This window comes from Lepidochelys kempii, chromosome 2, assembly GCF_965140265.1.
Source record: "Lepidochelys kempii isolate rLepKem1 chromosome 2, rLepKem1.hap2, whole genome shotgun sequence".
Taxonomy (NCBI): domain Eukaryota; kingdom Metazoa; phylum Chordata; order Testudines; family Cheloniidae; genus Lepidochelys; species Lepidochelys kempii.
The window spans coordinates 29,795,829-29,822,960 of NC_133257.1; the positions used below are offsets into that span (position 1 = coordinate 29,795,829).

General features: G+C 38.7%; 1 protein-coding gene across 5 annotated transcripts in view; it reads left to right on the forward strand.

The window, feature by feature from the left end:
- CSMD3 (CUB and Sushi multiple domains 3) overlaps positions 1–27,132 on the forward strand; it is a 1,204,651-nt gene that overhangs the window by 545,469 nt on the left and 632,050 nt on the right. For all 5 annotated transcript variants that reach the window (XM_073330296.1, XM_073330291.1, XM_073330295.1 and 2 more), the window contains one exon: positions 7,918–8,039. In XM_073330296.1, coding sequence (XP_073186397.1) covers positions 7,918–8,039 — 122 coding nt within the window. The remainder of the gene's footprint in view (positions 1–7,917; positions 8,040–27,132) is intronic.

Below are 27,132 nucleotides of genomic sequence, written 5' to 3' on the forward strand. Positions count from 1 at the left end.
TTGTGAATCATTCCAATTAGAATACATATTTGTAATCACTTTAAGAAGGAAAAAATGGTTATTTACCTGTATTGCAACAATACAATACAGTAAATGTGTTGTAAATAGTCATGGGAGGAGCTACATGGCCAAAGTTACTAGTGAGAAAAGTTCTTCAGCTTTGGTGCACTGGACACATGCACAGCTAACTGGAATACATGTCTGCATGCATATCTCAAAGAACAACAGTTACTGTACTGGTAGGTAACTGTATTTTGTGTTTTTATTCGGTTGCAAGAAAAATTTATATCCCCATATTTACCTCATTAAACTCTGGTTCAAAGAACTCAAAATCTGTACACTGTAAGCTCTTCATTTTTAATTTTTGAGTAAGCATTTTGACAGCCATTGGTCCTGAATATGACTCCATACTACTATACTGCTGCTGTAATATTGTTCTGCAAAATCAAAGCAGAGTTCTAGTTCTTGAATCCCCTTTATTGTCATGGGAAAAAAACATGAAGACATTTCAGTATCATAGAAGAGAACTTTGCATGTTGACTGGTTACACTGTGCAATAACAGACTATGAGGTTTACTTTGATTAGGTGGTTTGAATAATTTCAAAATGGTGAATATACAGTGATTCTCTTCATAGTCCACTAACATGCCATGAGCAGCATATTTTCTTGTATTATGTGTGTTTAAATCTATAGTGTTCTAGAGAAACAATGCTAAAAACCTATTTTGTTTCATCCCTATTTCTGTTTTATAAGACTTTTTCTATACAGGAAGTTATTTTGTAAAGTGTTACTAGGCTAGAGTGGGAATACTCATACTAGGTACTAGTCAGTGCTTTTTCAATGTTTTCAAATCTCTTGATCTGTTCAGTGTAACTGGGGAACCTGTAAATGTGCCCATGAACCTCTGAGGGGAGAGAGGCCAATCCTTAACTGCACCTGTCCTGGTTTTGTAAAAAAGAGAGAGGAATGTCCAGAACTTGGGATGAAGATAGCTCCTAGGACTGTCTTCTCACTTTCTTTCCATAGAAGATCAGTAGTTAGGCACTAGCTCAACATCCCTTAGCACAGATAGTCAGGAGAGGTAATATTTCAGGCTTCTCATACTAAACAGAGCTGAATTAGGGGAAGACTGTTTCATCTGAGTGAAACAACAGAACTGGGCTAGTCTGTACAACACAACTTAAATTGCTCTGTTACTGACATTCTTTCAAGTGCACCTTACTGTGTATGCAGACCTCAAGGTAACCTGTGACTCTGTTTGCCATTGTTAAGTAGAGGAAAAGTAAGTTTCCATGAATCATAAGAACATAAAAGCTGTCCTATTGGGTTAGACCATGGTCCGTTTTATCCAGTATCAGATCTCCAACAGTAGTCCATACCAGAACGTTACGGTGCATGCATAGAATAGGGCAATTATGGAGTAAGCCATCCCTGTCTTCCACTCCTGACAAGATCAATTTGTGACGAGGGAATTTGCTATGGAATTTGGTATAAGCATGTCTCTGTTATCACCAGGATGTGAGGGGTCTGACCTAGTGTTCAAAGCAGGATTTAGGCCAGTCAGATACCAGGAGGTCAGAGTACGAGACAGGCCAGAGGGTAAACCGAGAGTCAAGTGTCAGGAGGCAGGGAGGTTCGGGTTACCGGGAGATCATAAGTAGGAGACAAACTTGAAAGCAGAACCATGGATTGATAACCAGAGGCTGGCCAGGTCAGGATATCAGGAAGTCAAGCCCGCAGGAATGAGGGACACCCAGTCCAGAGAAAGGTGGATCCTAGTTACATGGGCAACTTCCTGTTCCTATGCTGGGTTTAAACAGGGGCTGTGGACCAATCAGGATTCTGCAAGTCATCTTCCAGAACTGGGCTCCGCTCTGAGTTCAGCTCCTATTCTGACAGCACTTAGCAGTTCCTGGGTGGCAGGTTGGCACCTCCTAGCTCTAAAGACCTGTGTCCTGTGGACTAGGCTTCAAGACCCCTGGTCCCTGGCAACCTCAAAATTGTAGAAAGTGTGAACCACTATGGAGGAAAAAGTTCTGCTGGATGAGAGCAGGGGGAGGGGAACAATGCAGGAAAAGTTTCCTCACCTCCAACTCCCTGTGTTCTCCAGGCCTTGCCTCTGTAGTACCTCACACATGGGTTGGGTAGCTACCTTAACAGCTGCAGTAGCTGTTGGTGCTGGGCTGAAGGCCAACCTGTCTTACCTATGGCTTTTGTCTAGAGATTAAATATCTAGGTCTGTTCTTCAGCTCCTCAGCCTATCAGCTGGTATCTCTGACTTCCTAGGCCAGGAAAAGGGTGGGTGCGGGGGGAAAAGAGGGCTCCAAATCCAAATCCCACATACTTTTGGCATCCAAAAAGCTGAAACAAAAAAGTTCAAACAATTGTTGTTGAGGATTCTTTTGTCTGAAAATGTCAATTTGAAACTAAATTTTTCACCTTGATTTCTCCTTTGGACAAATTAAAAAAAATAATCAAAATTGAAAACTTGCTACTGGTTGTATAGAAGGCAGAGTTGGACATGCCTGTCAATAGTGAAAAATCTGCAGTTATAGTAGATAGATGCTAGATGATCATAAACAGCTAACATTTGTTCAGTCACATGTGCAGAGTAGAATTATATATAATTACACATGCATGCGCACACTGTAATACCAGTGATATAACTTCTATTACAGAAGCAAAAGCACTAGTCTCTTGTGTGAATTGCAGAACAATTTACATAAGGAAGAAACAAGCATTACAAAAAGGCATGCTGTCTATACACTTCAATAAAAATAATTGTAAAATATTAATGAAAAAAATAACACAGCAGTTTAGTGTCTGAAATGTTTGCCAGTGACTGAGAGTATAGATCATGACTCTCCAGCCAGTTGAACATAGATAATTATTTATTCTTTTAGACCCTTATCCTAACAATCTCTGAGTAGCTTGCACTCTCCCCCCCGAACTCTTTTGGGATATTTCAGAAGAGCAAGTCTCCCTTTGGGTGCCAGCCAGTCCTTACTTTGCCATGACATTCTATTCTTGTTTGTAAGCTTCTCTTCATAAGCTTCTCTTCATGGAACTTTTTTTAAGACATGATATACTTCGTTAATGTTTTGTGATGGAAGGAGGCTCTGAAGATCATGTGTCTAATCTCTAAACCCTATAATGGCTATGATTCACTGAAGTAATTATGAGCATGCCTAATTTTCAGTACTTGAATACTTTAATTGATTTCAGTGAACATAGTCTCAAATTTAACATTAGGCACATGCTTAAGTTCCTTGTTGAAATGGAGCCAATGTACCTATTTCTCTGAACAAACATATTCCCAGTTGCAGTCTCTTCAGTTACTGTTTTTTGAGAATCCATTTCACATAGTAATTAGTCTGTATATTAAAAATAAAAAAAAATCTCTGATCCTTTCTTAACTTCATTTAATCTCCTATTACTTGTCAGGTGCATTGCCCTCTTAAATAGTTGTGTCATTCCCTTTTTCAATGCCTCTTGGAAAATCTCCCCCTCATAATCTCTTCTTCTAAATGGATATAAACCTACCTTTTCTAATGTTTCCTAATATTTAGGAATACCTCAGTCATTGATATCATTTTTGCTCTCTCTGTACCACATACAATTATTGAATATTCTTCATGAAATAAAGTCTAGGTTAGTCTAGACTCCAAAAATACCCTTTGTACCATGTCCTCAGTGATATCTCCTGAGGTATTGATTTCCCTGCTATATACATCTGTACTCTGTTTGCTTTCCTAACTGAAGCTAGATATGGAACTTTTATGAACAGTTTTCCTCTTCAGTGATGTGCGTCTTCCCCTTGGTATCAAAATGTTTTTTGCTATTTTCAACCCTATTATTCTTTATTTATACAGTAAGACTTAAGAAACTTATCAGCTCATGTTACCTCAATTTTTGTCCAGATCTAGCCTTCCACCTTTTCGGAACTGGTAGATCATACCTATATAATGCCATTTGGCATTGGCATACTTTTCTTGTATATTTATTATCCAGGATATTGGAAATAAGATCAAGTCTAACATAGGTGTAGACTCCAAGGGTGCTCTGGGGATCAAGCACTGACTGAAAATAATAGGGGGTGCCCAGCATCCATGAGGCACCAGTAGATGGCAGTCGCATGTACATGGTGTCCAGTGAAAGCCGAAGGTAAAAAGCACCCACCGGCAAAACCAAAAGTCAGCACCTGCGGAGCCTAACCAGCTGTACAAGTTGGACGGTACAGTCCGGTATGCCATACCAGCAAGATACTTATAGTTGGTACAGTGTACTGGAAAGACAGAGGAGGAGCAGAACATGAGGCCACCGCAGAACCATGCCCACAGCTCCTTTGGTGCGGCTGTACCGCCCCCAGTCGTGCCCCCAGCCCTGTCCTCTGGTGGGGCTGCTGTATAGATGGAGCATGTATACAGCTGCATCGGAGGAGCTGCGGGCTTTGGGCTGCCCAGTGGCCTCACATTCTGCTCCTTTTGCCGCTGCAGTTCCAAAGCCTCCAGCACAGCAGAAGGAGGACAGAGCTGTCACCCCTCTCACGCCACAGGTAGCAGGGGTGGATCATGGGGAGGGGGATAGAGAGAGCGGGGGGGGGGGGGGGTCCTGGACTGGGGTTGGGGTGGGGAGGAGTCACGTGGTGGGTCACATGAGGAGGTCATGTCCCCCCCCCCCCCCGTTAGATGCTGCCTATCCCTTTTACCAGTGAGAAATTTATTCCACTTGCACCACTGAGCCTAACACAGAGCATTAATTCTCATCTAATCTATAACTAGAATCCATTGTTAACAGTGAATTTCTTATTTTTTTACTTATTCCCTGCAGTGCTGTAGGAATGAGCACAGAAACATTACAGCAAGTTAATACTTAGGTGAGATGGCTTTTGAAGTATGCCTTAACCTCAGAAAGGTTGTCAGGAAAAGTTTTCATAACAAAAATGTGGGATATCTTAAAAATATTAAGGAAACAAACTGTCTGCATTGTGTTTACTTTCCTTCTGTGTGAATGAGACTTGGCTTGTATATGAATCATTAAAAAAATAAAAGGAATATACTAACTTTGTATATTTTGCAAGAATTTTGTTTTCAATACTACTAAGTGGTAACTGCTCTGCCATCCCTAAAGATAATCACAGCTTTCCGAGTTCTTGCTTTTAGATATTTATTCAGTGGTTTGTATGCTCTATTTTTTGGGGGGTGAGGGAGGAGAATAATATAGATTCAGCTGATAGTTCTACATCAGATCAAGTATATCATAGTTAAAAATCTAACTAAATCTAAAAATCTGGGTTTTTTTCCTATTTGATTTCAGTGGGATTTCAGAATCTGACATATGTCATAGCCTTTTATGTGGTACTGTGTCTAAAACCATCTTAAAGTGAAATTGAATAATGGCTCTACTGCTTTATATTTGCATTCTCAAAAAACTAGGACTCCCATTTTGATGATCCCTTCTTTTTTTTTTTTCTTTGTTTGTCCTCAGCCAAGAATTCTGTGTTGTTCTAATCTGTGATGGTTTTGTCTATTTTATTTTTTGGGAGTCATCTGTGTTTGAAAGGAGCCTACTAGATAAATACAGTTATGAAAGTTGCAGACGAAAAAGATATATTAAATCTTTTACTCCAGATTCTTCAATTTTCTTGCCATGCCACCATATTTTGATATAGATATTCATGACATTTGTATAGATTTAGACATATATGCAACCTATTAAATTACAAGAGAATGTGGAGGTGCAATTGTGTGTGGCATTGGTTAATTAACAAATAAAAACAATGTTTTCATATAGTTATTTTGATTTATAAACTGTTTAAAGCAAAATGCACCTGACCCAGGTTATTGGTGACTTTGACAAAAAATATATAATATTATATTTATGCAAATTCAGCTGATTTGAAACAGGTGATGCTGAAGGCTTAAATAGATTAACAATATTTTACCATGACTTCCAAGACTCATGTCAAACCCATCACTTTTCCACAAACCTCTAGCTGATATTGAGGAAAAGGAGCTTTGGAGACCATCATTTTTGGTTGTTATAGAAACTACAATAATTTCATGATAATGATTACTTTCTTGTTAAGAACATTGAGCTTGTTATAAAATATCTTCTTCTTTCTTTTCTTTAGCAGTAGTGTTTTCAAAATATTTTCTTTTGCAGAAACATTTTCAAATACTCTGTGTGCAAATATAGCTAAATGAGCCATGCTGGTCACATGAGTCAATTAATCAAAGTGGAGAGAACAATGAAGTTATACTTATAGTTTTTAGATATTATTTCTAAGTTTTAAAGATGGTTCTTGATATAGTAAGTAATCTTTTTGTGTAGATTTGCATAGGAGAACAACAATTGATGTGAATGAAACTTGGAGTGTGTGTTCAATGAATCTATTAACTTGATCTCTTACTCTCTCACATTTGCTGAGTGACATGCATACTGTAGTTAGTTACCACTGGAAATGCAGATGGAAGTTACTGCAGGAAATGTAAACAGGAGTTGGATTCTCTAAGGTTGGAATAAAGAGTAGGTAATGAACAGTGTGTGGACTTATTTAGTATCTTAGTAAACCTAAGTTTCCATTTATGAAAACCTCAGGAAGAGATCTGCATCTTGGAACAAGCTAGCTTTGATTTACTATCTACCCTTGCCCAAATTAGCATGCTTTGTCAAAGTGTAAGCAAATTGTTTGACAGATTCACCTATCTTAGTCAAAATTTAAATCAGTGAAGTGAAATGGTCTGCCAGACTCCAGCATGAACAATTATTTTTCTGCTTCTGCAGCTTGCTCACTACAATGCTACAGGAATCAGCACAGAAACATAACACAAGGCTCAGATATAGCTGAGGTTGCTTGTCAAATGTATTGCTTAACCCAGAAAAAGGTTGGTGAGGAATATTTTCAGCACAGGTATACAAAATGTCAAAAAAAAAACAAAACAAAACACAGACACAAAGCCTATATACACTATCCATGAGAGGCTTGGCTTGTATGTTGTTTAGGGTATGCTTATTCACAGTGCAAAATCCTGGCATTATGGCAGCCAGTGACAAAACTCCCAATTGACTTCAACAGGGCCAGGATTTCACACACTAGGTAATATAGCACCTTTCTCCACAAATGGTTCCATTGACTTCAGGGAATATTTGTGGAGTAAAACGCTACTCGTCGTGAATAAGGGTGGCAGAATCTCATCCTAAACAGAGAAGACAAATCAGTTAATGTTTCATATTTTGCTAGAAAACTGTTTTCACTACTACTACTACATCTAAATGTAAGATACCCTGCTCTATCTATAAGTAGTCACAACTGACTTTTTAAAAAAATACATTTACTTAGTAGTTCACATGCTCTGTTCTTTAAAAACTGGTATAGCTTACTTCATATAAGGGCAGAATCTACAGAGTCCCTTTGAAAGATCTCATTGTTGCAACCATGAATGTAACTCCAACAGAGATAACAGCAATAGATGTGCTAGCATGAACAAAGGACAACTAATCCTCAAAAACACTCCAGTAGTAACAGTGCGCTTTGTCATTAAGTCTGGTATATGAACACTTCTCTTTACAGGTATTTATTAAAAGTAATGAAATACTGTATTTATCTTTCTCCATTATGCTGCTTTATTTAAAATAAATAGAATGGTTACTTTGTATAATCGTGGTGCACTCTCTTTTAATCACAGCTAGTTTGTTTTGTGTGTTTTCAAGTGCAATATCTTGAACCTTAGAGTGTGTGCATTTTACTTGTGTCCCAGAATAATGCAACACAAATATGATCATCTTATATTGCAATGGGTATATTGTTAACTGGTATTTTAATCCTTTGCATATTTTAATGAGAGAGAATGTTTTATGCATTTGCTGTACATGTTTCATGCAGGAATTATAAGTTAAACATTTTATTTTTGCAGTAAAGACTTGTGGATCTAATCTTCAGGGACCCAGTGGCACCTTCACATCACCCAATTTTCCATTCCAATATGACAGCAATGCTCAGTGTGTTTGGGTCATCACAGCTATAAATCCCAATAAGGTAAGTTTAATACTTAGTGCTACTTTAAACAAAGCAACAGTACAAAAGCATGCACAGACCCTAATATTTATTTTCATATTATTTATTACTAAAGTGCAGTTCGTATTTCTTTGAACATTATTGGATATGTATGGACAAATATTGAAAGAATGATGAATATCTGAGAGTATTTTGCTTTTTGTTTTCCAGTAGATGCAATCTTGTTTTTGATGTAATTCACAGTTTCCACAAAAGTGATACTTAGTAGAAAAAAGTTATATCAAAACAATAAGGGTCCAATTTTGCTGTGACTTACAGTTGGAAGAGTTGTATGACATGAAAGATACTGCTATATGGGTGGTTGGGTTGCAGAATCTGTGATGGCATCGCTGGGGTTCTGACATTTGGTGAGTTTCATTTAACATGGGGAAGTGCAAAAGCTGAATAACTGTATGATTGACTAATTGAACCACTGTACTGAAACACATGCCCAGGTAACCAGTGCCCTAGGTATCAGTAGCTAAATTCTGCTCACATGTACCCCACTGCAAACCTGTTGACATGAATCGATTTGCACTGATGTAATAGAAAAGAAATTGGACATGTATCTCTAAGTGACACTCCGTTGAGGGGCATCTTCTTTTGTGATAGCTATTACAAAGCTGGATGTGCCCCTTAAACCACCTTTATGTTACTTACTCTGCCCCATACCATGGACCCCTCAGCGAATTCTTTGTGGATTTGTGGTTCTGCAGTGCAGAGAGGACAAACCATGGGGGGAGGGGAGGAGGTAAAGCTAGCAGTACATTTGTTACATTTGCTAAACTGCAGGAAATCTTCAGAAAAGATAAGTTAATATGGCCTTATTTTTTTTTATCTGCAAGGAACACTTCACATTGCAGAACCTGGTTTAAAGTGGGTTTCAGGGCACCTGTAGGAACAGAGTCATTTGCAGGATGTTTCCATTAGAGCCATGCTGTTAGATACCTAGGTAAGGGTGTGAAGCTCTGGAGCTGAAAGTAGAGGCACAAGTCTTCTGCATACATGGTTGTGATCTCCAGTGGATCTCCCCAAGATCCTTGGGTGAGATACTTGTTCGTTCCTATGAGAGGAATGCTGATGCAGGTGTAATGGGGTTTGGGCAGGGATATGGTAAAATGGGATCCTACCTTACCCTAAGTTATCTCGGTGGGATGAGAAGCAATAAGTCTCTTACCACCCCAGGGATTACCCGGAGGAACAGGTTGGGCATGGCTCCCTGCCTGTGAGAAAGGATAAGACACTAGCCTAAAAATAGGAAAAAAACTTTTTAGCAAGTTTCAAAATATACTAAGGTACGTCTTCACTACCCACCAGCTCTATGGGTAGTGATTGATCTATCGGGGATCGATTTATCGTGTCTCGTCTAGACGTGATAAATCGATCCCTGAATCGATGCCTGTACTCCACCTCAGCAGGAGGAGTAAGCAGAGTCGACAGGGGAGCTGCCGCAGTCGACTTGCCACTGTGAGGACGGCCAGGTAACTCGAACTAAGATACTTCAACTTCAGCTACGCGAATAGTGTAGCGGAAGTTGTGTATCTTAGTTCGAAACATCCCCCCCACACCCCGTGTAGCCAAGGCCTTAAGCAGTTGAAAGATTTTAATATGTACTAAAGCAATCCTTATACTACTTCCTACACCCAAAGGAAAAGACATATTAAACTATTTACTCTATATGTATGCACATACAAAACCACTTTAAATACTAACAGTCTCTTTTGAGGGGAATCTCTGCTTTGGTTTGATAGTTCCAGAAGTGGGGTGTGATGAAGATAATGTCCCACCCACTGGGTTATGGCTTTATTTGGAGTTACACACAAATTATCACAGCAATGTTTAGATGTTCCTCCCCCCCCCCTTTTTGTGCAAAACCAAAATCTTCCCCTAAACCAGAGAGCCTGGTTCACTAAATGTTGTGCCATGGTAGGCTTTTGAGAATGAAGAAGACCCACCTCCCAAGGGAGTGAACGCACCAGATGAGTACTCACTGGGGGGGAGTGGTCCCCTTCCCTCTCCCACCCGGTAGTCAAGGGTCTAATGAAAAGGAAAGAAAAAGAGACAAGGAAAAAACCCACCCTCTTTTGAACTCTGGATTCCCCTGCCTGTTGTGACGTGTGGCTGCCTTTGTCCAGGGCTGTGCACATCTCACCAGGTCTTTGCCTCAGGATGGGACTGGAAAAACCTCCGTAGAGCTGGCTGCAGTTACCTCTCAGGCATCGTCACTTCTCCCTGGACTCAGGGTCTGCTAGGAACTTCCCATCTCTGGTACTAATTATAGTTCCCTGTGAGTGTGTGGATCATGTTGCTCTCCTTGTCAGTACCCAGCCTGGGCCGGGAAAGCTAATGATCCAACCAGTGGACCACTTCAATAATGAATCCTGGTCATGTGGTCATTTTGCACATATGCTAAGAAGAAGACAGCTCCCTGCACAGCTAGTCTCAGGGGAGGATAGTGGTCTCCCATACCTTGGCCCCTCCCTGCTGGTTCACTTCATCCCCTTCACTGGGGTCTCTGTGACTGTCTCTCGGTCCCTTACAGTGTCTCTGATCCCCAGGTTGCTCCTTACAGTCCCTGCTTGTCTCTAGTAGTGCTGTTCTCTCCCCTCCATGGGGCCCTGCCTGGCTGGATCTGTCATCTTGTTCATGGTGGGTTCCCGCTCTCCCCATTGACCGTCGCCCCACTTGCTGGCTCTCTTGGCCCCGCCACTGTGTCAGTACACAGCTCTCTCTGGCCTCCCATGCTGCTTTGCTTGTCCTGGGTTCAGGCCTCAGCTTCCTCAGATTGAGTATAATCTTCAAAAGCTCACAAAGCTTTTTCACTCAAACATTCTAAAACACTTCTCCTTAATAAAGACTATTTTCCTGCCAAATTTCAGCTTCTTCCTCTGAGCTATTTTGACATTAGAGCCGGTTTAAAAAAGAAAAAGTGGATAAATGTTTTATGTTTTGAGACTGTGTATTACTTCTCCCCCCCCACCCCCACCCCCACCTCATCACACTCCCACGTCCTTATACTTTTGATCCCAACTCTATGAAAAATCACCTTTAAAAGTGTCAAGGTTCCTTCCCCACTCTGAACTCTAGGGTACAGATGTGGGGACCTGCATGAAAACCTCCTAAGCTTACTTTTACCAGCTTAGGTTAAAACTTCCCCAAGGTACAAATTAATTTTACCCTTTGCCCTTGGATTTCCACTGCCACCATCAAACTTTATCTGGGTTCCTGAAAAAACGGAGTTTGGACACGTCTTTCCCCCCAAAATCCTCCCAACCCTTGCACCCCGCTTGCTGGGGAAGGTTTGGTAAAAATCCTCACCAATTTGCATAGGTGACCACAGACCCAAACCCTTGGATCTTAGAACAATGAAAAAGCATTCAGTTTCCTTACAAGAAGACTTTTAATAGAAGTAAAAAGAAAAGAATCACCTCTGTAAAATCAGGATGGTGAATACCTTACAGGGTAATTAGATTCAAAACATAGAGAATCCCTCTAGGCAAAACCTTAAGTTACAAAAAAGACACACAGACAGGAATATTCATTCTATTCAGCACAGCTATTTTCTCAGCCGTTTAAAGAAATCATCATCTAACACATACCTAGCTAGATTACTTACTAAGTTTTAAGACTCCATTCCTGTTCTGTCTCTGGCAAAAGCAGCATACAGACAGACACAGACCCTTTGTTTTTCTCCCTCCTCCCAGCTTTTGAAAGTATCTTGTCTCCTCATTGGTCATTTTGGTCACGAGCCAGCGAGGTTACCTTTAGCTTCTTAACCCTTCACAGGTGAGAGGATTTTTCCTCTGGCCAGGAGAGATTTTAAAGGGGTTTACCCTTCCCTTTATATTTATGACAAAAAGAGATTAAGTTTAGGAAATTCCAAACCAAAAGGTGAAAGTCAGATTTTAGTGTCTGAGAATACATTCTTATAATGGAAACTGTTCTATGGTTTTAACTATAGCAGTCACTGACATTACTGCTGTAGGCCTAGATTCAGCAAAATGTGCATGTGCTTAACTTTAAACATATTGGTAATCCTACTCTTGTTCAGCAAAACCATTAAGCAAATGCTTAAGTCTCATTAACTTCAATAAGACTTAATATGCTTAAAGATAAAGACATGCTTTAGTGTTTTTGTAAATAGGAGTAGGGTTACTCATGCTTAAATTAAGTATGTATTGAAGTGCTTTGGTGAACCAGAGCAGTGATCTGGAATAACTGTTTCACATCATTGGTATATGTGATACGTCTGGAATATCAGTGTCCTGGGCAAACTCTTAATTAAGCAACATATTGGTAACCGTTATGACCTTAATTATACAATATGATCTGTAAGTGAGTACTCCTACATTTGTGTAGAATCCCAGTAAAGTCAGTTGGATTCCATATGGGCGCAGACTGTGCTACATTAGCAGATCCCAGGGTAGGATGAGGGACAATAGCTATAAAACCTGTTTATACTGGTGTCTGACTTGGTCTGAAAACATTGCCCTTTGCAAATCTGACTGCAGGCATTCAACTTTGTTCTAATTTAAACTAGCTGATACATAATACTATTCTGTGTAAACCACACTACCTCTGACTGGTTTTTAATATCTTAAAGTTAATCAGGGTTTGGATTGATCAGTGCTTTGACTGGAGGGGAAGAAACATTTACTCATTGGTAAGTACTATAGAGACAATCCAGGAGATTGTATTGAAGACTGTGCCAAGGTCAAGGAAAATGAGGAAGGAGGAACTATCAGCAGTAGAAAGAAGAGGTTATTAAAACTTACATACATAGTGGTTTTCATTCTCTGCCAAAAAAGGAAATTCAGTGTTATTTTTGTTGGGAATAATGTTGTGAGAGCAGTGAATCAGTAGAAGAATGCATTTTAGCACTTTACTGAGAGAGAAAAAATCCAGTGGTTAGTAATATTCATCATGGTCATTAATTTTATTTTTAAAATTCTTTGTTGAAAAGAATACACACAGAGTATCACAGTAATGATGGGGACTGTGGTACATTTCAGAGAGTTGGAAAGCTTAAAAAATGATTCAGTCTCTGCTTTTACTTAATTATGAATATTTGTATTGTGGTAGCACCTAGGGGCTCTGATTAGGTACTGTTCAGACACATAATAAAAAGACAGTCCCTGCACGACACACACTGCGTCCAGGGTGAAGATAGTGTCCTAATATCATTCAGCCCCTTAAAAAAAGTCCAGAGGTACATGGGGAGGAAATCTGTCTGCTTGTCACATAATTAATTTTGTCCACTTATTTCTTTGACCAGTTTTTATAAGTGCAGATTTCTAGCCCTATAATGGATATAGAAAAATCTCGGTGTCCCAGCATCCAGCCTATTAATTATATATTACGGCTGCAGTAATATTTCTTTAAAAATCAAGGATGCTTATGGCAGTGCTTGGTTGTCTGCTCGAAGATGATCATTGAAGTTATTTTGAAATGTAGTTTTGGGGGTTTGTTTAATTGATAATATTCTTAATTTTAAAAAAAAACTGAAACAGTGTTGTATCAGAATCACAAATTAGTCTTATCTAGCTACAACTTTTTGGACAATTGTTCAATTTGAGATTTCTAGGAGTGCAGAGTTAAAGATAATGAGGGAACAAATCTGAAGAAATGGGTGATAGATGAAGAACAGCACAAGTGACCTTAGACTGTTACATGCTGCCCAGGAGTATAAGTGCAGCCTGTGTGTGGTTATCAGTGTGACAGGTAACAGGTGCTTGCTAGAGGAGTCAAAAAAAATTGAGGAAACTGCCACGGAGTGGAGTTACAGGAAAGAAGATGAGTGAGTGAGCCTGGGGCAGTTTTATTATATATACCAGTTTCTGTGTGGCATGTACTGGAGGGTTACCATTTATTAAGCTAATCCTGGCAGAATCACTGACTTTACCACCTATCCAATTCTGAAATGCTTTTCCTGAGTTCCACTAATGTAGCCATATTGTCCTGGATGTAACAGATAATAATACTTGCCCCGCAAGAATGCTAAGAGGCTTAATTTATTAATGTTTATAAAGCTCTTTGAGATCTTCAGATGCTGTAAAAATGTGATTACTACTACTAACAATATATAATAAAATAATTTATTTATTATAATGCTAATATGACTTTAATAGTTGATATATTTTGGCTCCAAGTAGCTCTCAGATGACACTAGAAAGTGAGGTCAAGTTTCTAATTAAATCCAGGGTTATAATTAGGACTAGATCATCATCATCATGCTGATTAATTGAACTGCACAAAATGAATGAGAGAAATAAGCCCTCTCCACCTTTTGAGGGCCACAGAATAGCATAGCTCTATGCACAGTTAAGGTAATACTCAACGTGATTAAGGGTGAGAGAATCTGATTTACAGGGGGCATCTTTGCCATGGTGTTTAAATTCACATTAAACAAAATGAGAAATTTGTAAGAATAGCGTGATCTTTTCCTCCCTTATAAAAGACAGAAATAAAAGCAGTAATAGAAAGGGAAATAAAGGTTCCTTTTTTCAAAGTATCCTTTAGACAGCTGTGATGAGGTGCCCAATGTTTATACAATTTTACACTAAGTCCACCAAGGCCTCAAGTACTAATTGATCTTTTGATGTTTTAGGACCTCTTTTGTTTCATCAGTTGTTATTAGATCATTCAAAAATATTCTGAGGCAAATTGAATAGACTTAGGAGCTAAAAAAGGAAAATTTAGCCCTGGTGTAAATGGGCACAAGTTCACTGACTTCATTCTTATGCCTGGGTTGAATTGGGTTCTAAGGATCTGTTTCTCTCCTGACTAGCTTCAATGAGGTATGCACTGGAGTTGTAGCCATGCCAGTCTCAGGATATTAGAGAGACAAGGTGAATGAGGTAATATCTTTTATTTGACCAACATCTGATGATGAGAGAGAAAGAAACTTTTGAGCCACACAAAGCTGAGTAAGCACTCTCTCTCACCAAAAGAAGTTGGTCCAATATAAGATATTACCTCACCCACCTGTCTCTCTAGCTTCAGTGATAACAGTTCCTTGTCAACACAACACAGATTTGAGAAATATCTTCGGTTCCAGTAAGCCAGCTGCCTCCAGACTTTTTTACTGTATTACAGTTGGCCCCTCTATCCACATTGTTAACCAAATGCACCAGTCATTTCCAACCATTATTTACAGTGGAGTAGAACCATACCTTTTGATAATATAAGACCACTACAGGACCATTATGCAAAAAGGAATTAAAGGCTGTGAGAACAGCACATAATTTCTTTTGGGCTGCATTGTCAATACCACTTCTGGCCTGATCTCAAGTCTCTTAATATCAGTTTCTAATGAAAAGTGATTTCTTACAAAATCTTCTGTCTTAGCAGCAGTGTAAGAGATCATACATACTTATTGTTCAGCCAGAGATGGCAATGACTTTAATATCAGATTATATGGTTTGAGAGGTAGAGGTGGAGAAATTAAATAAAAATCAATTATAAGGAAGGACCATGTGGATGGGAGTCAATGTTAAGTCTTATTGATCTGGGTACACAGGAGCAAAGATATAAGCTTCACGAATATCTGGTGCATTGTTGCTGTACAGATTTTTGCATTAGCATTCTCACCTGGAATCTGCTCTGGGCAGCTTATCTGTTCCATTATTAAGAATATAATTAAAGTCACCCCTAGAAAAATCTGAGGTGACAGATCCATAAATACTAACCCAGATAAATAAGAATTCAGGATATGTGGGCATAAGTAGTGAATGTAGTATAAGGATGGTTGTTAACCTGGATGATAACATACTTGCCCTTGTGGCTGGAAATAATTTTTTTCATTTTTATGAAGGAAACCACTTTATGGATTGGAATGTCTGTTCCATATGTTTTGGTGTTATAGGACAAAGCAAGAAAATGACTTTCCCAGCTTCATCTCAATTTCAAATGCTCCAGTTCAGTTAAGTAAGTTTTCTATAGAAGAAATTCAACAAAGTTATGACAGTTTAGATATGTGAGATTCTTTTGTTCACCATAGGAGAATAGAGATCCCTAACACTTTAAATATTTTATTGTGAGCTAAAATTAGTGAAATCTGAAATGTCTGGGATAGGTAAAATGATGCAGTTGAACCAAAAGGCATGGTGTTTCCTGTGAATGGCACCTGTCTTATTTGGGTCTTGTCATCACAGACATACCTCATGAATCACTGCTTAATATCGGAGTCTTATGACTCAAATTCAGGAACTCTGGAATCAGTTTTGAAGACCTGACATCTAAACCATTATTTGGAGTTCTGCATGCACTATCAGACACAGCCTATATAGAGATATATGTCACAGTGTTGCTCTGTTATATATTCTTTTTTCTATTCTTTTTTTAAATCTCCGGTATGTAGGGTGAAACCTTGACTCCACTGAAGTCAATGGTAAAACTCCCATTTGGAGAACTTCTGGCCCCATTGAAGCCAAAGTATTTTAGCCCAGTAGTTCTCAAACTTTTTTTCCACTTGAAAATTGCTGAGGGACGCGGCAGACCACTTAATGATCTTTCCAAATGTTGTTTGTGCCGTTAGCTAACTATTGTAACGTGTTTTAGATAAAAGCACTATATAAAAAAAAACCCTTAATAATAATTAACATTTTTTGTTCTACAAATAAAAGCGCACAACTCATATTTTAATATCAGTAGTCTTATCTTTCTAATATGAAGTATGTGCCCTCTCTCCCCCACTGGAGTAGCCCCCGAACTGGGGCTGGGAAGGAGTGGGGGGTCTCTCCCTGGCAGCCGCAGCCCTGGAGATGGGGAAAGTCGCCTCTTTCTCTGGCTGCCGCAGCCCTGCACATCCCAAATTCCCCTCACCCCCTCTTCTCACCCCACTACCCTCTCCTACCTACCCCTTATTCCATCAAGGTCACCACCTCATCTTACATGTGCATCTTCTCCAGGGTCTAGGCACCTAATTAGTAGAGCCATGCCTGTGCGTCTCCACTAATTAGGTGGGTGGCTCTTCATTCTCTCGTGTGTGGCTGCCCAGGCGCGCAACTTAGAGGGAACTATCTGTGGACCACCTGAATGGAGCTTGTCCGTGGACCAGAGTTTGAGAACCTCTGTTTTAGCCTATTGTATCCTAAAGAACAGAGACAGATTTTGCTCTGCTCCCTAAAGGTGGTGCATCAGGCCACAAGAGGATCACCTTATTTAGGGGAATCTCTGATTGTAAGAGCTAGTATAACAGCTCTGATGCCATCTTTCTCCTGTTTAGGGGTAAGGGCAAAGAAAGGGGGCATGCCCAGTATTTCCCTATGGTCTGTTAATCTTGAGTTGCCACATTGGATACTCAACACAAACTAGAACAATCTTCAGACTCCCCTCAGTTTCACAGCAGGACCAATCAGTGCACAGCTGGCCCAGAACTACAAATCCATATTTACAATACCGTCTTCCGAGGTGTGCTGTGTACTCCTCTACTGCAATCAACAATCTACAGGGAATTTACAAATCTGTGCAATTTTCAGAATATAATTTTAAAGTTACCTCAAAGCAATTACTGGGTTGGCAACTGATGCATTTTATTTACTTTAAATGTATTTATAATTTTAGAAGAGATTTAATATTTTCATTTGCACTGTAAGTGTGTATGTGTGTTTTGTACCTATAACTGCATCTCCCAAATATGTTGCTACATAGTTAGTATCTACAAAATAATGTACATACATTAGGCATAAAAATATATCTATAAAAATTAGATAGAGGGGAAGACAGCAACTATGAGGCATGCCAGGCTGAAAGAATCTTTAAAATCTATATATTCTGATTACATATCTAAAAGGTCCATTCATCTGTTTCTTGCACATCATACTGTATCACTAAATACATTACTCCTTGGCTCCCAAGAAGTAACTCAAATGAAAACCATGCTGTATGTATGTGGAGAAGTGTGATATACCAGTACAGACATCTTCAGTGACTTTTTTGGTATGAATAATTTAAGCTGCTGATAATATTTTATACCAGTGAAGTACAAATCAAAAGAATTCTTTATTGCGGGGGGGGGAACCTGCTGTGTGAAGATAAAGAGTTGGTATATTTTATTAATATTTCTACTATGAGAAAGAAACAAAGAAATTTATTAATATTTAAGGCAACATTATATATATATATATATATATATATATATATATATATATATATATATATATCACCACTAAGTTCTGCAAAGTGGTCAAGTAAAGATAATAAAATTTGTATACAAATGTACTGAGAGAAAGATGAAGACATAAAAATCACATGAAATATCTTCTCAAATTTCTATATGTGTGTGTGTTAAACGTTAATAGGCCTTCACCTCTACAGTTTCTCTGAGATGGTTCTTTTTTTTCCTTCATGAAAATTTCACATGTATATGTGTATGTCAGTCTGTCTAGTACATGTGGTAATGTAAAGTGTCAAAGCTAAAATCCCTTTATTAATATCTTTGGATTTTCTTTGATAAAATTTTCCAAAACCATTCAGCATCTCTCAAATGGAACGTATGTATTTACAGTTTTTTGCACTGTGATAGCCTCATGACACATATCTCATTTTCATAAGCATCCAAGGGTATAGTAATTATAGTCTTACAACAACACATTCATATATTGCAGGACACGGTCTGAAAGAGCAAACAGTGAGTAGGCAGTTTGTCTTTTTATTCTGACCAGGTGTCTGTGGCATGCAATTTTGTTCACGAATAGAGGATGCCTTTGAAGGCACACTACCTCTGAAAAACTTGATCCAAAATGTTATAAGTAGAGTTCCAACAGAGTGTCTGAAATATTATTCCAGAATACACTGCCATCTTACAGTGTCACAAGTATGCTGCAGTTGGTCTAGTGTACTCAGCAGAATATTTAGTTTGTCAGTTAGTGCCAGATTGTGAGCCCCTAACCCATTTGGTTAGCAGGAGTAATCCTGTTTACTTCACTGGGACTACTCACATGAATAACTGCTCACCTGTGTGAGTAAGGGCTTCACAGTCTGGCCTTGAACCTCATTGTATCTGTTTCCTTGTCTGTAAAATGGGGAGAACAATACTTAAAATAAATACCTCATGGGATGTTGTGAGGATTAATTAAAGTTTTCAGAGTGGCTTGAAAGTACAAAATGTTGTTTCTTTTATTCTGACATGGGGTAATGAGATATGATACATTTACATTTAAGTGCATTGTAGTGCTACAATTTGACTAAGTTTTAAAAGCTGAAAAAAACATGATCTCTGTCTTCACTCTTCCTATGACAAACCAGCTGCTTGTGTAACAGTTCCTCCCATTCAACAGATGGAGCCAGAGTAACTAAGTTTTGATGCCATTGCATTCATTAGGTTCTAGCCAGCTTTTAGACTTGAGATGTTCCATTTTTCAGTGGGTGGGGACAATTCTCTTTCCAGCTGATTAGCTGAAGAGTAAAAAAGTGTTATCTTCTGCCTAGGAAAGACCCAGTCACACTTATGCATGCAGCGTAAGTGAGGCACCATTTCAGACACTGGCAGGCATCTCATAATCCCAAACTTCCACATCAGACCTTACGTGCACTAGGCAATCTCTAGCAAGTGTACAGTGTACATTCTGATCAATGATAATAGATAAATAACACAGGAGACATTCACCTACTTGCTTTAAGGAGTGGGGGATTTCAATTTCCTGCACTCAGTATCTGCAGCATCTAGTACTAGCACTGCTTGTATGTATTCAGTTCACGTACAATATAGCAGTTTTTGCTAGAGCTGATTACAGCCATAGTCCCACGTTCTAAGAAATTAAATTACCATCTCCTGAATTTATAGAATTATTATCATCATGAAAGTATTTTACACTGTTATAAATGTTGGCAGACTTTTTGTACTGCACTGGTTAATGATAAAAGCCCATTCCATATGTTCTATTGTTTCCATAAATGGAGGACTAACTGTGTCTACTGCTGCATCTGATATAACCATCATTGCAGCTGTTCTTTAACCTTGTTTCAGAAAACTGGTACTTTTATGTTCATTTTTTGTGGCATAAAATAAGTGACACACAGAGCAAAATTCCAGACATTGTGAAACATCCATGATGTGCCATTAATATGCATGTGATATAAAAAAATCAACAAAATAAAATGAAATAAATTATGCACAGACTTGTAGAGCATAACAATGCACGGGGCATGGAGGACCATTGAACACAGGACATTAGCATTAGCAACAGTTTAGTATAGATGAACTTGATTTATGATATGTTTCAAATATCCTACAAGACTTGATATACTTACTTACCACATTTTATCCCTGGTTTATATTCAGAGAAATTTAACTGGTTTCTGTGTTTTAAGTAATCATACTGGTTTGTTGTGTTCCTCTGCATTAACTTCTCCAGATTTATAAGACTCATTGGTACTGAGTTAAAAAGACTGCTTCCAGCTCTGTAGCAAGGTTTGGTTATAATCCTGTTTAGGTAAATCAGCTGCTAGCTTCTTAATATACAAGAATAGTTATAATACTAGAAGGAACAATCCTCTTATATTTACATTGATGATTTTCTGGAAGTTGTTGTGAAACTGGATCTAGAATAGTGCAATAATTTATATTTCTTCCAGAATTTTAAGTGAAGGGTGGGTCGGTATTTGTCCTTTTGTCCATTGGAATTATAATTTATTGTAAGCTCATGCTCAAATAAATTGGTTAGTCTCTAAGGTGCCACAAGTACTCCTTTTCTTTTTGAAATAAGAAGGAAATTCAAGATAATTGAGAACTTTAAATTTAATGTAATCTTCAGGATAAAGGCTGGGTAGACCGAGATATATTAGACTTTTCTTCAGCTAATGGTCGAAAGATGTCCAGTAATGCTATATGAGAAGTACAGGTAATTGAACAATTTGGAATAAAACTTGATTTCTTTGACTCAAAGGAAAAATGTCATGAAAAACTGTTACGATTGAGAATTTAAACACGTGAGTTAATAAATATCTGTATGTATACTTTAACAGTATACAAAGTAATTGATTATTTTTCAACTACTTTGTATGTTAAATATATGTCTTAACATGTCTAGTGTGTGAGATATCATGTGTCCATTATCCTCTCCCTAAAATCTAAACGTGTTGTTGTCCTGGATTCCAAAAGGATTTGGGTACTTAACTCCCAATTTATGTATCTACATCCCAGAATCAGGCCACACTGGGATTCAGGAAACCCCCTTTCAGCTGCCCCCAAACTCAGTAGGCACCTATACTTCTTTGCACTTTTTTGGGGGGTGGGGCGGTAAAAAAAACATAGTTACTATGTTTCTTCATCTGCCTATGTGCACTGGAGCCCCGCGCCCGGTATCCAGACTCCTATTGCCCAGAGTAATGGATGAACTCAGAGAAGTTAGGTGTTCCTTTGCCTAACTCGCTTGTGGAGCCCAATCTAGTAAGTGTGCTTAGACTTCGCCTACTAGATCCGTCCCTTATAAATGAACGTGCACAAAAAGAACAGGGCAGGGATGAGAGGGACCTCACACATATCTTTTAGCCAGAGGTTAGAGTAACCAGCTAGGTTTCAGAGTAGCAACCGTGTTAGTCTGTATCCGCAAAAAGAACAGGAGAACTTGTGGTACCTTAGAGACTAACAAATTTATTAGAGCATAAGCTTTTGTGGGCTACAGCTCACTTCCTCACCTAGGTTTTGGAAGACTCCCAGTTCAAGACCCTTCTCCCACTCAGGAGAAGCCAAAGCCCAGCCATGGCTAATTCACTGGTGATCTCTTTAGTAAAAAAGTGCTAATTTCTTACATTTCTGTGAGTCCAAAAGAGAGAGGAAAAGAGAATATCTGTTTAGAGGAGAAGAATGGAAATACCTGAGTTGGGACAGGAGATATTGAAAGTAGCATGAAAGATCTCAGGGAGTTGTGTGATTTGTTTTTTAAATGAGAAAACTAGAAAGCCACATTTAAATAAATCTATTCAAAGATGCAACTAATTTCCTGAGCACCGTCTCACTAATTTCCTTTAGGATTTGAGGGAATATCATCTAGAACATCTCACAAATTTTCCCAACAATTTCCACAGAATCTGAGGGAGGGAAATTCTACAGAATCTGGTAAAATCTCTCTCCGATTTCCAATACTTTTACTCATTGCTAAAATATTCAGTTTATTGCTTCCCTAATAGATGTCTGATGTTCAGCAGAAGGGCCCTTTTGCAGTGTACTCTATCACAATGACTATTGGAAGCTTAATCATTTTATTCCATTGACCTGTGGATATTAAAAAAGTGCCTGATTATTTTAATTTACACTTCTGGAAACAAGATTGCAATATGCAGTGTGTGTCTTTGCAAACTGCCTGTTAAAAAAGTGTCAGTTTGGGACTAATGCTTAGAGATTTCATGGTTTAACTGTTTTTTAGGAGATGACACGTCAGTTTCAGTAGTAATACAAAAAAATAATTGTGTTGACCTGTTGATGGACCATTCCCATTGCTTGATATTTGAAATTTAAGTTTTGTGTGCATTTGTCTTGATGTTAGATTATTGGGTCCCCCCCCATCCACTATTTCCATGGGCAATTGATGGTAGTTCTTTTATCACCATTTGAACATAGTAACTGCTCACAATGCTTGTTAAAGTCTACTCTTTTTTGTTTTTACTTTCCAGTTATATTATTTTGACCTTTATAAAGGTTGAGACAGCAACAGTAGGAGGCAAAAATGAAAGCTGCTTTCCCCTTCCTCTCTCAGCTAATGGGCTGCATTAAACATACTCAATTTCAGAGTTCCAACCATAGTATTCTATTTATAAATTTAGTATTCTTTAATGTTAGGCAAATATAATATTTTTAGTGATAATTAATATTCCAACTATTCTTGTGACAAGTAGAAACAAGAATATGTTCATCTCCATTAGTAAAATAATTGAAGCTAATATTTTGCATAACTCCATTTTCAAGTCATTTACCTACTTAAGGCAGATAATAAGAAAATTAGAGAGCTCATAATACACAGACAATTTGCTGAGTCTGGCAGTGTCTGTACACATTAGAAAGGTTAATCGTCACAATCACAAGAGGTTAGCAACTAAAATTTAAATGAAACCTTTAATTCTACACAATAAACACTGAAATCTCTGTTTTAGGTCTCCGTCTACGTTACAAGGCTAGGTGTATTTTTGTATCTTCTTCATGGCACTCTTATGTAACCTAATCACAACAACCTCAGTCTGAGTTGTATCCACACTGCAGTTTTTAAGCACAGGCAAAGGTTATTATTTATATTATCTTAGTATCTAGGTGCCCTAGGCAAGGCCCAGGACCCCACTGTGGTAGGCACTGTGCAAACAGAACAAAGAGTCCCTGCCCCAAGGAGCTGCCAATCTAAGTGTAAAACAAGAGACAATAGATGGAGACAGACAGATGGGGGTGTACAAAGAAACAGTGAGAAAATTTTAGGGTGGGTAGGTGGGTGAGGTGTTTTTCACCAGGTCGAAGCTGGATTGAAGGGAGCTGAGGACTTCTGCGGTATTTCTGAGCTATGAGGTGGATTGGGTTGGCAGGGTTCAGTGGTGGGGAAATGGAATTCAAGGATGAATGAGGTGAATTGGGGGTAAGGAGTGTGTGTGGTGGAGGAGTGAGTCTGTACTGGTAGGGTGGAAAGAGAAGAAGGGGAAAAGTTAAAACTAGGAGAAAAGAGTAAATGGGGCTAAGTGATAAATGATTTGTTCTAACCCCCACATCTTTTTACTGGAAAGTTTCTCAGTTTTCATTCTGAAAAGAGGGGTAACAGAGGGGTTAGGGTGCCATTTTTCTTTACCAGCCTCCATTATATCCTGCCAAAATGCTTCTCCTTGACGTGCCTGACTATTAGTTTTTCATTTTGAAAATATGATCAATCTGCAGAGAAGGATATGATGGAAGTGAATAATTCCTACCAGTCGCTCCACCAGTTGTTTTGGGCCTCAGCCACTACTGTATATCCAAGGAGGTTGGATAAGGCGAGTGCAGCAGTAGGTTAGTTTACTGTACACCATCTTATTAATTACTTTTCCAGCTATCACCCTTCCACACTTTTGACATGTAAGTCACACTGATCTTTGGAGTGCCAAATCAGTGCAAGCAAACCTACTAGTACTTTCCCACACCCATTCTCTGGTCAATATACCCACAAGATGTAACTTATGACACTGTTCATGGCATCACTCAATATAGTCCAGAGACTATGATGGGGATGCACCAGCCCACTCATTTAAGGTAATTAAGACACATTTTTGTCCTTTGACAAAGTTTGAGAAACTTTGGCAGGTGGGCTTTGGTACCTTCCTCTCTACTTAAATCCATGTCATTGCTCTGGTGAGTAATCTTTTCTAGAAGATTGTTCTATTGCAGTTATATTGTCCCTGGCATCTCTCCGAAATTGCTGAGAAATGGAGCTATTTGTTTTTGTTTTCTGTTTGTCTGAATGACTCTTTTAAAGACATGTTACGTAATGTACAATCTGACTCCCACTGTTGGCTGTGCCACATAGGAAGCTCCAGAAGGACTGTGCCTCCCATATCCCTTCAGCTTGCAGGAGGGGAAGTGAAAAAAGCTTCATTGTTCTTGCTTCCTGCAGTGTCCCTGGCCAGTTTTGCAGTCCTGCATGGGATTAAACAATGACCATGACTCCTCTCCTTTATCTTTAAGGTGATTGTTACTTCCCAGAGTTACAGCAGGGAGTCGTCCATGTGTACACTGAGGGCAGGGATTGCTGTTGTATCTGGGTGCTGCATGTGAAACACAAATAGGGTAAATCTATTCTAGCCCTGGCAACTGTGTAGAGGTCCAGGCATCACCTGGTCTTTGAAGGGCAGTGATTTTGTCCTCTTGGCATGTGTTAGATCACTCTTAGCTGGCATTTGTTATTGTGGAATTGGATTTTCTTTTTCCTTACTGTTTAGAGCATCCCTATCTCTATTCATCTAGTCTGGACTTGAGTAATCGCACTTCTCATGCTCTCCAGACCAAACCCATGTCAATTTATTTGTGGAATTCAGTAAATTGTCATTTGCAGCAAACCATACCAATACATTTCACAGAGTTCCAAGCATTTTGTTAGCAAATTTCTCATGCAACTAGTGAATTGGGCTAATGGATCTTGCTAAAAAAAAGCTTTCTCCCAATCTGTATTTAAAAAAAACAAAAACAAATACCTGTCAAATGCCATTAGATTTTTTAGATCATTTCCAGTAAATACTAACAGAGAATAAAACTACATTCCCAAAAGTTACTACCTGTGATACATCCTCATTCTTGAGATCATAGGCTAGATTATCAGGGAGTAAATCCCCACAGCTTCATTGTGGTCAATGGAGTTATGTCAGTTTATACCACCTCATGTTCCCAGTGTGAAACTGTGTGTGTGCGCGCGCATTTGTATGTGGCAAAAATTTCCATAGCTCAGAGTTTTAGATTTATTGGTCCAAATTCTCTCAAGTGGGGAAATGTAGCTCTGGCTTGTGTGATAAAATTGGTGATGCAAGTGATTATTTTGGGGGATGGGTAATGGGGAAATTGGATTAAAATGGGATTGAAGAAAAGAGAGGGGAAAATGATTGAGGGAAGACTGAGAAAGAAAAGGAGAATGAAGGAGGGGAGGAAGAATGAGGCAGCAGGAATACTGGGCAAGTGATTAGAGTAGAGTTCATACAATTATTTTTCAGACAATGTTTTCTTGTTTTTTGACAGAAATACTCTTAGATTTCTGTTTTGTTCTGGTGGCCTTTTTAAGCATCAGCTCTGCCATGTGTTCTTCAGTCTCAGCTCATATCTTTTTGTTTGTTTTCTATTTATCACAAAGTTATTTGTGAGCAAAGTTTATCAATCTCTTTCATAATGTCCAAAGCTTTAATTAGGTTGCCATGAAATCTGCTCTTTTATCAACTATCTTGATCTTTCCCTATAACATAACCTCTAGTAATACAATTTATTACCCTTGCTTGCCTTTGTTATTTTTTTAATCACTGCTGCTAAATGGGTTGAAGGGTTCAGGGATTTTTCAACACATGCTCACAGATCTTTTTTCTGGTTTGTATTCTGCAGCACCCTTTTCTTCCAAATATCCTCTTTCATATGTATGATTCTTTGCTCCAGCACTTATTTACTTTTAATTGCATTCCCTTCCCATTAACCTGGGTAATTAAATGGACTAAGTCTTTCAGATGTAAGCATACTTCCCAGTTCATTGATAGCAAAATAATGAATAAAGACAAAGTAAGACACAAATGACAAAAATTAAAAGGAGGGATAAAATGTTAAGAATATTCTGTACATGGAGCTAATCTTTCTATTTTTAGAATATTTTCATTAAGTATATCATCATTTAGTAATGCAGATGCAGTAAAACATGCCACAAAAATGAGTTATCATGCTACAATAGAGAGAATATATTTGAGCCCAAATTAGGTTCATTTGACAGTTATGGATCAAAGTAGATGAATGATGAAACACAGATGAAGCAATACTCTCAGGGTATTAGAATCTCATAGTTAATTTGAACCAGCAGCTATAGTGTAAATTTAAGCATGGGCCAAATGCACCAACAAATGCAGAATGAATGAACTTGAGTGCACTGAGTGGAATTTTCAAAGGGGCCTACGAGTGGTAGGTGCCCAGATCCCCTTGAAAATCTATGGGTAGTTGGGTATCTAACCTCAGTAGGCTCCTTTGAAAATCTCTGCCTAAAGCCCTCAGAAATGGGAAAAATTCCATAGTGAAAATAAGAGGTCAGTGGCTTTAGTATCTCCCACTGCTCTTGGGAGTTATAGCAGCTCTATCTGCTGCATTGCGGAGGTCTCTTCACATGGAATTCATGACATGGGATGGGAAGGTAGCCTGGATGACACCTCCATCTAAGAGCTGAGGGGGCTTAGATGCCTAACTCCCAGACTTGCAGAGTTAGGCTTCATAGCAAGTTACAAAACTCCTGCTTGGGTATCTCATAATCCTCTAGGTGCCTAAACTCATTTGGCACCTAATTATTCAATGTAAAATTTCCTTAAATGCCTATGTTTCTGTGTCTGGTAATGCACCATTGTGCCTCACTCTAGGGTTTTGGATGCCTGTCTTATACCAAAGCCCCCAAATGAT